The 12,214-nt window shown below is 35.8% G+C and overlaps 1 protein-coding gene across 1 annotated transcript in view; it reads right to left on the bottom strand.

The window, feature by feature from the left end:
• The window catches only part of L3MBTL3 (l(3)mbt-like 3 (Drosophila)), a 105,833-nt gene that overhangs the window by 45,663 nt on the left and 47,956 nt on the right, over positions 1-12,214 (bottom strand). Inside the window, exons 13-15 of the mRNA XM_012665163.1 lie at positions 6,829-6,905; positions 2,867-2,952; positions 912-1,022 (exon numbers count right to left, since the gene is read on the bottom strand). Coding sequence (XP_012520617.1) covers positions 912-1,022; positions 2,867-2,952; positions 6,829-6,905 — 274 coding nt within the window. The remainder of the gene's footprint in view (positions 1-911; positions 1,023-2,866; positions 2,953-6,828; positions 6,906-12,214) is intronic.

Raw genomic sequence — 12,214 nt, 5'->3', positions numbered from 1 at the left:
ATTTTTTTAAAAAAAGACCATAAATTTAGACTCCTCTAGTTTAAAACTGACATTTAGTTCTGCCATTGCCAGTAATTAATAAAGTAATTCATTTACTCTTTCTAAGCCTCCACCTCATCAAAAAGTGATAATAACATATACCTCCCATATTGCAATGACCACAAATGTCTAATAATGTGAGAAGACTGTTACCCTATAAAATGTCATGTACATCTAATGTCTTGTTGTTACTATAACTATTATTATTCCTAACAGAGATTCCAAACGATCCTATAAAGTAAGTAGAACAGGTATTGCTCTGGTTTGACAGTGAAGTTCATGCTGAAGCCAGAAACAGGGCAAAGGCCCTCTGGCTCTTTACCTGAACTACTTTATTTCACTTCATCACGCTTGGACGTAACAAATTGGACCAATCTTCCCAAACATTTGCTTACTTTATGAGAGGTATTTGTCTTTTGTTAATCTAACTCTAACTAAAATGTGATTTTATTTATAAAATTATGTTTATTTGTCCTATATTAAAAGATAGGATATTCTTCTGAAAACACTGTATCTAACACACCCACAAAAAATATTAACTTTTATTTTTTTTAAAAGAGTATCCTATTAGAGAATAAAGTATTATATTTTCTTGTGAACAGAATATTACCTTAAGGTAGTGTATCTACTTTCTTTCTCCAAATACATACCCAAAAATTTAAAAGTCACTCATAATTAAAGAGAAAATGTCTTACGCAGATTAAAAGAAAAACCTGGATGCATGCTCACTTACAAAGACACATAGCTAAACACTTTGCGTATTCCTATGATTGTACTATTTAATTAGAGGACTTCAAAGGTTAAATATCTACTAAAATTTCTAAACCACTTAAAACAAAAGCCAAAGTCAAACCACAACAGAGAACACTTACTTTTATTCGGTGATCATCCGTATCTGCAACAGTTGCTACTCTAATAAACACAGGGTTTCTTTTGTCTACGATCTCAAGCTTCATTTTTTTCTGGAATCCATGTGGAGGTTTCTGCCATAACATAAAATTGTATACAGTGAGATTTAAAGGAAGAGAATGTAGACTTGACGTTACAAAGAAGAATAATAAGAAATAGAGAAGCTATTTAGAGAACCAGGCTTTCAAACTCTCAAGTTAAACAGAGTGGCTCCAGACCTCACCCTCCCTATTAAAAAACACCATCCCCATCCACACACATGCACAAGCACGGGGAATAAGCCTGAATACCTAGATTAGAAGCAAATAAGAAAGGTTAAAGCAATGATCTTAAGATAAAATTTAAAATTTTGTAGTTATTTGATTAGCCATAAGGAACACAAGAAATTTTTCTCATTAGTTGGAGGTGGCAAAAATCAACAAGCATGGAATTTATTTTTAAAAAGAGAAAGGAAGAACATTAAAGTAGCTGAGATGAGACACCAAGATTATAAGCGGTAATGAGGGCAAAAAGCAGAAGATATCTTTTAAAAAGAACATTAGCAATCAAAACACACAAGGTGGAACCATTTGTACAGGAACAGGAATGAGAAAGGGGGAGCTACAGCTACCAACAACTTCAGTACTCAGCAGAAACCTGTAAACCTCTGAAAAAGTTATAGGCAGTGGAAAGCAGAATGATTGTTTGGTATGGTGTTAGGCAAATTAATTAAATTTTCTGAGCTTCAGGCCCCTCTTCTGTAAAATGAGTATAATAAAAGTGTTGCTATGAAAATTCAATGTGAAAATTATGTAAAAGATACAGAACAATCTATCCTTTCCAAACTAGAGAGGTGTCAGATTTTTCTCTCTGAAGTGACACTAGATGTGTAGACTGGTCCTGATGTCATTTCACCCACTTAAAGCAAAGTGTAACGCAGCTCTGCTTTGTGTTAGATGAGATCAGGTGATACGGCTGTAGACTCTGCTTTGTATTAGTTAAGTTAAAGTTAAAGAGGGAAGATAAAAATTCATAAATATGGCATAACTCTAAACAGGATTCTTTTTTAAATCCTCAATTTACTATCAGATGGAATCATGCACATTCTTTGACATAGTTTCTCTTCATGGAATATGGTTTTGCTCTTAAAAATTTTTGATGTTCTTTTCTTCTACATTTGGTGCCATACCTACTAATTAATTCTATAATAATTTTAGCAATTTCTACATAAAAGGATTATGTAAAATATTATTTCTGATAGACTAATCATGCCACATTTTAAAAAATTAACTGATGTATCTTCTTTTCCTTTAAATATATGGGAAAATACAAATTACAAAGCAAGCTATTTGATATGAAAAAAGAAAAAATATATTTCACTTCTTATTCTTCCTTTGCACAGAAATGAGGTTTACTTTGAATCTTAATATGTTACATATAAGAAATAATGACCCTGGATTAGAAAGATACTGCAATAAAAGCAGATGATGTTGTAGTTTGGTAATTAAACATGCTGATTTGCAGCAATAAAATAAAAAACAGCATCTCGGCTTGCCATAAACAAATCCAAAGAAATTTTCAAATATAATTTTCATCAGAAAACATTTTGCTGTCATGTTTTCCTGTCTTTCAGAGTATATAGCTAGAAAAGCAAGTTTTCTGTAAGATTTCAACAACTCGCCCCATACAATGTTGAGTAGAATTATTTTCCAAGGAGACTCTGAAGTCCAAAACGAAAGTATTTTTGGATGTCAACAAAAATCCCAGTAACAATTTTGATTTCCAAAATTGTAAAAATCCAAAAACATCTTATTTGGCCTGTTTTCTTTTCATTCCTATTCTGATTCAACAGTACCATCCCTCTCTGTTCTTAATTTTCAATGAATAAATAATATCATTAGTACAAATTAATTAAATAGTGTGAAATGTATTATCTTACCACTTTGAAAGCTCTCGCAGGAGCAGGTAAAGAATTGGTTTCTTCTAAGTATTTATCCCAAGAAAAATGTTTCACATTTGGATAACCTAAGAAAGGAAGAAAAATGTAAATCCTATGAGGTTTAACAAAAATCATAATAAGAATAATAAACTGTCCAACAAAAATTATCAAATATCATTATAATCTAGGAAATTATGTTCATATACACATAACTTTACAATAGTCACACATTCTGTACTATCTGTAATAGAGAAATTGTTTTCATCTTGGTCATTATTTCTCTACTACTTTGTAAATGAAAATTTTATACATATATATGTATAATTTATAATCTCAGGTAAGGATAGTATTACAAGACAGACATATACATACATACACAAAAACCCTTTAGTAATTTTAGTTCTGCTAATCTGGGAAAACCTCATATATGTGTACAAAGATAATGCACAATTATTTATAAATGTGAAAAAAAATGTAAAAATAAGTTAAATTGATCCTCAATATAGAAATGTGCAAAAAATGTAAACTACATATGAAATAGAAAGTATTTATTAAAAAGAATGTGGCAGAGATATATATACTAGTATGTGACACATCCTAGATATATCTTCATACTGTTAGGTCAAACAAAGAAACATACAAAACATGGAACGTGATTAATAGAATGTGTAAAAATAAGTATGCTTTCCTTGCTCCCACCCCATTTGGTTTTCTCCAGAGCCCAACATAGGCACAAGCAGGAATTGTGGTAGCCCAGTACGGTGGGAAATTTGCTTCATAAAGGACTGAGAAAATAAGCAAATATGCTGGAGACAATGGTGGCCAGGTTTCTCACTGACTGAGAAGCATAAATACGCGAAAAGGAAAACTAGAATGAAGCCACTGGTGTTGGATTTGTATTGGAGTTAATATTATAAATTCGTGGTTTTAATGTATATAAACAGATATGGAAACAAAAACAAATTTTTATATATATTTACATATATATTTTTCTTAATTATGTCCATGGAGAGGCCTGGAAGCATCAACACGCAAGTTGCAGTAAGCGTAGCTAGCATCCAAATCTTAGTTTCTAAATACCACCCTCTACTAAAAAGAATCATGGATCCTTGAAGAACTGGCTAAACTGTAGGGTTGGGTCAAAGACAGTACAAGATAAGCCTAGCTGTGCCAGAAAGTAAGAAGTTCTCAAAAAATGATAAGAACATGTCAAAAGGACATTGAAATATACATAAAGGAGCTCCCAACTGGCTAAAATCTGAGAAAATCTGGACATAACAAATAAATAATACTAATGATAGATAACTCATTTGATAAAAATAGAAATAATCTATGGGTCCACATTATATAAATAAATTAATTAAATGAATAAATGGGAAGATGAAAAAACTTTTCTTTGCAGGAGAATTGTTAGAAATGACATCACTGGAACAACTGACAAACTTGACCTGAGTCTCTGGGTCAAGGGTATAAATGAGCTCCATACTATTGCAACTTTTCTGTAATTCTGAAATTGTTTCAAAATACAGTGTTTTGAAAGTTAAATATGCAAACATATTTCTGTATATACATTTTATGACATATTTTTAAGGAACATATCTTGCACAATTCAAATAATTTAAATCAGAACATTCTAGTAAATAAAACTGAGGTGTATGCATGTGTGAGGTGTGAATACCTATATGCAAAACGGTTCTGGAAAGATATGAAAAACGATTAAACTATTAAGAGAGATAACTATGGTTATCTCTATTTTCACTCCCAAACTTAAAATCCAGCATGTATTAATGTATAATTTGAATAATTCAAAATAAAAATAATTGTAAAAGGCACGAAGATTTTAGTTTCAGAAAAAGAACAATAAAAAGAGGCCACGCGAGAGAACAGGAACGTGGCGGTAGCCTGCAGGGCTGGTGGGAGGTGGGGCATAATGGAGGGAACCGAGTGGTTAGGATCCCTTCTTTGCACACAGGAGATCAGAGATTGAGCCAGGAATCTGCCCTTAGAGAAAAGGGATGAGAGAAATTGTGTCTTTTTTGTCACAGAGCAAAGAGTAACATCAGCACTTGCCCAGCAAATCAGTCTCATTATTTGGCAGTGTTTGTTTGTTTGTTTTTATATTTTTTTAAATTGTGGTAAAAATACACAACATAAAATTTATTCATTTTAAGTGTACAATTCAGTGGCATTAAGTATATTCACATTGTTATGTATTTGGTACTTTTTCACATAAAATTCTGTATTTTTTAAAAAGTTTGTCAAAAGCTGTATTTTTTTCTCTTCTGCTGAATTATAAAAGTCCATAAAAGGAGACAGATGACTTGGTTCTCCACCTCACATAAGAAGTCAGCCTTAATAATAATGCCTTCCCCACCCTTTCCCAGGCTACATAACCAGGAACCTGCTGGTCAATGGTTCATTGTTTATTTACCAGATCTCTGACTATGATCAAATATGGCAGTGGGGAAAAAAGGACTGTCATCAAATTGGGAAATAATATAAAAGGATCCTCACAGCAGGTTAGACGGTGATGGTGGCAAAGAAACAACTATGCAATCACCAGCCTCTAATATTTTATAAGCCACAGCATAGGGCTGAACACGAGAAATCTTCCAGACAGCACCACATCTGGGTCATGAAACCATTAATACCTTGCTTTGACACTTTAAGATTTACATCAGTGCGTTTTCATTTTCAAAACAGTCCTGTAAGTTAGTCAGGACAGAGGCTTTAACATATGAGCAAATTCAGGAAGTGGATGGGACTTGGCTCGCTGTCACAGGAATGGCTGGTCCCCAGTGAGTAAATGACCAGACACTCTAAGTGAGACACTGCATCAAGGACTGGAGGACAAGCCTACAAATGAAACCAGCTGTTAGAAGTAATGAGACAAGTATCTCAAGTTCCAGCTGAGTCTTTGCTGCTTATATGCTGCAGGCTGTATCTACAAAACATCCTAGCAAACCCAGGACTCATCTTTCTCTGTAATAAAGAGGTCTTCACTGCTCCTGTTTGATGTTCGATGAGCGACCACCTACTGGGCCGTGATGCTTTATGACAGCTGACGATCCTGCTTTTCAGATCAGCAGTGGCCATGGCACCTTAAGTGAGATGTGCTCAGAAATACACCGTCTTGCTTACAATGAAGCCACCAAATCTCTTCTTTGGCATGTGAAAATGAACTCAAAATGATATAAAACAAGGACACTATTTATCAGCTGTTACATTGTTCCCTGTTAAAGAAAAAGCGAATAAGCGGAGAAGGCTCTATGGCCAGAAGCACACAGCTGAAGCACCCAAAAAGCTCAGAGAACAGAGAGGTACCACTAGCACAAAGGTGCAAGATCTAATTTGGAACCAGGAATCAAAACAGAAAAAGGGAAAGCAAATGTGTAAGCTCTAAACTAAGTAAAAAACCTAAACCCTCAAGTTCTCACTTAAATGTGAACCCTGTGCTTCTGCCAGGACAGATATCGACGTAAGAAGTCCATGCTCCATCCACAAATTCTGTCCCACCCTTATCCATTCTTCCAGACTTAGCCAAGCCTTAAAGGATTCACTTCAATGGTTAGACAATATATTTAAGTGTATAAAGTCTAGAAATGAATTTCAAGTTGAGAGATGAAAAATCTTTTAAAATAGAACTTTTTTTTTTTCCCCCAAAGAAGACATAATTTGAGATTCTGTTACGGACTAAGCCAACGCTTAATATACTTGAAGGTACATCAGGGGTCAGCAAACTAAGCCTTGCAGGCCAGCCTGCCTGTTTGTGTAAATAAAAGTGTTACTGTAACACAACCATGCTCATGTGTTTACACGTTGTCTATGCTTTTGCCCTATAACTGAATTGAGTAGTTGTGACAGAGACTCTGTGGCCTGCCAAGCCTACTTGGTCCTTTACAGGAAAAGTCTGCCTATGCTTGAAATCTATGCATAATATTAGACACATAATAAACACAAACCTGGTGGAGTAATAAGGGTTCTTCTATGTTCTTTACACCAACCAACTGGATGAATGTGTGGACTAGATGCTTCGCACCTGTAAGTTATACGAATTAAAAAACTGCAATTATCAGGATAAACTCACAAATGCTAGTAAACTAAAAAAGTTAGAGATCAGAAACATTTACACAGAGTTCTATTTATTACAATTTATTTAATTTGAAAAAAAATCACTACACAAAAGATCTTTCACTCTGCCAATATATTAATACCTAGTATACTTTTAAGTGATAAATAGCCTGTGGATTTGACATTATGCAGTTTTCTTTCCCTCCCAAATTTTGTTACATTCTGTAGCTTCAAATACAGCAAAAGTGAAAAGATAATGTCATTAAAATTTGGAATTTCTATTCATAAAAAAATTATATGGAAAAATAAACAGACTGTGTATACACAGGCAAGCTAGAATTATTTCAGCATTTCTAAAGGCAAAATGCAAAGGCAGGACATTTAATCAACCTCAAAAACCAACATGCTATTTCACTGTCCATTAGAATGGCAGACACCACGTATTAGGACAAAGTATGTCTTTTTCCCACTTCTCTCTTCTCCTCTCTGTCATCTTTACCACAGTCAACCACGTATTTTCCCAAAACTTCTTTATCAGCATGCGTAACTGGTACATCTGATTCCTCGCTCCTAACCTCACTTGTTCTATATATTCCTCATCTCAACACACAACACACTGCAGTCTACCAACATCACATGGAGCACAAGTGTTCTGTAGAACATAGTTTGGAAAATGTTGGACTAAAGGGTGCCAAGGAGTCCAGTCTTGCTCTATTAACTGGTTCTCTTGATACTACCTTGAGATCAGAAAATCTCAGTGTAGCCCTCTAGATGGAGAACAAGAAGGCAGGAAGCCAGGAAAGGTGGCTGGAGTTTCTGGGGAATAAAGAAGTCTTCTGAGCGGTGAAAAACAAAGAACTTGCTAAGAAATGTTCTAAGTGAATGAGATTAACACACAGTCACAACATTCCAAACCAACCTTTCTGAGAGCACAGCCTTAGATAGTACCACTTGGTGAGTCCGTGTAACCACTACTGAATGTTGACTTTTCTCAGAACTTACCTCAGCAGAAAATACCTTTTAACTTAATTAAAGGTGTCTTCCTTTATTCACTTATCTTGGAGCCTTCCTACTTCCAAACTATTAATATTTTTCCTAACCTATATATCAGGGTTAGGTGTGTACATGTCATTATTTTAGGAATATGAAAAGAAAACAAGTACTGCTAGGTCAATGCCAAGTTTATATGGCAATTGCTAAATTATCTTACAATAGGTATTTTCATAAAGGATATTTCAATACATGATTTGTTAAGATGCCTTCTGTTATAAATTACTTAAACAAGGCTATGGAGCTCTATTTCCAGCTATCCCAATCTTTTCCTAAGGGATCATTTTGGTTATGGATTATTACTAATGATGTGCTGCCTTTACTTTAGGGAATGGTGTTAATTCATATATGGCTTCATTAAAAATGGAAAAATAACAAATATATGACATTTAAAAAATTTTTTTCCTTCCCAATCTAACTATAAAGTAGTTTTTATAATTATCTGTCAAACTCATGGTGGTTATTTTAAAGTAAGAACATTAAGCATTACCCTTGATTTTATTTGATTTCTCTATAAACTGCTATTATGAAAATACTGTGGCATATTATGGCTACTTATCCCTGTACTACATGAATCTTACACAGGGTTTTATAATATCGAAATAATGATCAAAGTTATCATTTAAAATAAACAAGGAAGCCATTTTAGCTTCTCAATAGAGAAGACAGAAATATTCCTATTTTTTTCTATTTTACTTATACTTTTCCTTTTTTTCTTTTTAATGCACCTGTAACAAGAATATTTTACTTATACTCTTACTAAGCAAACAACACTTCATTCCAAAGTTGGAAGGCTGCGAAATTTCTGCTACTATTGTAAAACAAGTCATCTCTTAGTCCCATCTAGTGTTCAAAAGCAGAAATGTAACCAAAGAGAAATACAATGACGAACAACGGTGAAAAGTTTGGCAAATCGTTGATTCTTGTACTTCTCTCTTTCTTCTAGGTTTTTATGTACGTTATGAAAGAAGTGTACTTCAAAAAGTTTTGTTAAAGTCCATTTCACATATAAGTGCAAATTACTCATAAAGACTGCTAAGATCCCATCAGGCCTAGACGGTATTTTGAAACGGTCAGAAACCAAAGAAATAATTCATGAAAAAAAACATGTTTATGATATAAGGATAAAGGCAGCAGACGCGAAGATCCTCGCTTTATGGAAATCAAAGAGGTTAAGTGACTTCACCAAGCCCTTGGGTAGAAAAGAAAGAGATCCTGGTTTTATCAATCACAGCCAAAAGCTAAACAAAACTAATGCACATATGCTGGGCTCCACGATTCAGGCAGAGTCAAAAGGGAACACTTCAAGATCCTTACTTAAGGAAAACATCAAAGTCTCTTCATTTCAAGCAATAATGGTTTGGATTCTTTGAAGAAATACAGGACACTTGGCTTCCCCCTCCCTAAACCCAGAGCATTACTCTGACAATTTATTAGGCAGGACCCGATTCTCCTGCTCTCCCTCACATGCAAACTCTCCAGGGCCGACACTACTCCGTGCTTTACTATGAAACTCCAGCCTTATTGGGCCGAGTCATCTAGTTCTCTTTTCCATCCTTACTTCATATCCAATTCCATTTCCCACAGTAGCTATTTTAAATATTATTAATTTGTTTCAAACTTAAAGCCTTTCGCACACACAGTAACTACTTGGCATAGATACAAGTGGTGCCATCTCATCACCCTCTTGTCAAATTTTCCTTTTACTCCTTCCTTTTCTCCAGGCCGAGAGAAGAAAGTCTATTTCTTCCCAAGGCTAGCCCCTCCTGGGAGACCTGGTGTCACCCATAATCCTTAGTCTTGGAAACCTCCACTCTCTCCCTCCACAGCGGCCTCCTGCCTTCTGCCTAAAAACCAAGCTCAAGATGCTCAACGTGCAGGGAATCCCCTTAGAAATGGTCTCCCTCTCAAGCAATCATCCTCTTTTGCCTTCAGCACCTAACTTCTCTGCTCGATATCCCTTATAGCCCTTCAGCCTTTTGCAAATTGGTTTCTGCTCCTAAAACTCTTACTTTAATCCTCACAACACCTGATCAGATAGGCATTATTATTAATCCCTTCTGCAACGGGGGCGACTAAAGCTTATAAGAGTTAAGTAATTTACTGAATAAACTGGCTGCCATTCCCCAAACACATGCTACCCCTGGGCCAAAACACAAGCAAGAGCTTTCCTTGGCCAGGAATATTCCACCTCAACATCTCCGTACCAATTCCTTCACGGTCCAGCTCAAATCCTCTAAGAAGGCTCCTCCAAGAAGCCTTCCCCAAGAATCCTCCAGTGAGTCTGAGTCAGTCCTTCCCTCCATAAGCCACCACAGACAGCAAGTGGTTGGTTCTAATAATTAAGCCCTAGCCACCATCTACCTTGCAGCCAAGACCGTGGTATTTGTGTTTCTCTCCTTCCCCGGACCATGAGCCCCTCAGGGCCGAAGCTCAGAACTGCCTAGGTCCCACTCGCCTCTGGAATCCTCCCACCACCACCAGCCAGTGTGCTTCCCAAAGTTAACCAAATAGTGACAAGTCTTTTAACTTTGGCACTACTCTAAAAGATTGACAACATGTTGCAAACTTTTCAACATTATTTTAGGGAGACATAAAATGACTATTACTTTCAATTTATAAATGTAAAAGAGATTCATCTCTAAATAAAAGTTTACAGTGTACTTAGATGCAGTCAGTAAAGGCCTCAGCACATTTGTTCTAATTCACTAACTTAAAGCTTCTCTTTTTCATAGATCTGTTTGTGCCAATTTTTGCCCTGACTCACCGGGACACCATACTAAAATGGAATCGGTGTCTTCATGCCTGTAGTCCCAGCTATTTTGGAGGCTGAGGTGGGAGGATTGCTTGAGCCTACGAGTTCAAGGCTTCAGTGAGCTATGATCGCATCACTGCACTCTAGCCTGAGTGACAGAGCGACCCCCGCCCCCTTCACTTAAAAAAAAATGGCTGAAGCTGCAACCTCATTTATTTAGGCTTTCTTCTACTTAACAATGGGCATGGTGCTAGGATTACTACCATACTTTGGGATCTCTACAAAAAATAGGAAAATTAGCAGGGCGTGGTAGCATGCACCTGTAGTCCCAGCTACTTGAAGAGGCTGAGGCAGGAGGATCCCTTGAGCCCTGGAGTTTGAGGTTGCAGTGAGCTGTGATGACACCACTGCACTGTAGCCCAGGTAACAGAGTGAAACTTTGTCTCTCAAAGAAAACAAAAACAATGGGCTAACTCCTGATGTCATCCCTTCCTGGATCCCAAAAGACAAGGGCACATGAAAATAACATTTTTTCAAAGAAAGATTCCTTCCCTGTGCCTGGGGGTAAAGAGGAGGTGACTGTTCTCATTATATGTTCTGGCCAGAGTCCAACCCTCAGGTGGTGAGAACATGATCAGAGAAAGAGGCTGCAGTGCCAAGGATGGTGTCACCCTCCCAGTGCTCACTCACCTTCCTGGGCCTTTCAAGTCCTTGCTAGTTCCAACATTCTGTGATATTTAGAATTATTCCTAAATCTAACGACTGCTAAGGAGATAGAATTAAACAGCTATCAACTATCAGTAACAAAGCATAGAAGAAACCCAGAGGTAAAGTAATTTTTATTCTAATGCATACTATTTTCCTGATATAAAACACTACTCTCTCAACCTTACATAAATTTTTATCATGTTTCTCTTTGGAAGGAAGAAATATTTTATTGCATCTAAACATGCAGTACCACAAATACATACAGATATATATATGTTTTCAAATTCTCACTAACGTAAAAGAGATAGGACCACTATTGAATTTGAAGGAAAAAAAATATCTCATTTCCAAACTATTTTAAATTGGGAAAGGCAATCCAATCTGTAAACTCAATTACATACCTAAGTAATTTATGCAGATAAAAACCATTCCAAAATTCAAAGATCAAAGAACATAATATTTAGTAAAACTGGAAAAATTCCAGGACACTTAAGCAATTTTCAATGTGCCTTAATTGCATGTTGAGGAAGAGAACACACTGTTTTCTTTTTCTGACAATTAACAAAGTATGATTTCATGTCAATAGTTAGGAGTATAAGTAATCCTCAAAGTACATTCTATCCCAGAAATTATTAGTTTGTCCTCATAAAAGTACACAACCAGACTTAAAAGAGGTCAATTTTTATCTTTGCTTTTTCTATTTTTAAAACCTAGGGTCTTTTTAGAACCCAGGAACCATCGCGTTTGTTTCTCAGGTATTTGTC

This window comes from Propithecus coquereli, unplaced genomic scaffold (assembly GCF_000956105.1).
Source record: "Propithecus coquereli isolate 6110/MARCELLA unplaced genomic scaffold, Pcoq_1.0 Scaffold98, whole genome shotgun sequence".
NCBI lineage: Eukaryota > Metazoa > Chordata > Mammalia > Primates > Indriidae > Propithecus > Propithecus coquereli.
Note: the sequence above shows the minus strand (reverse complement) of the source record. Positions and strands in the feature narration are given on the sequence as shown.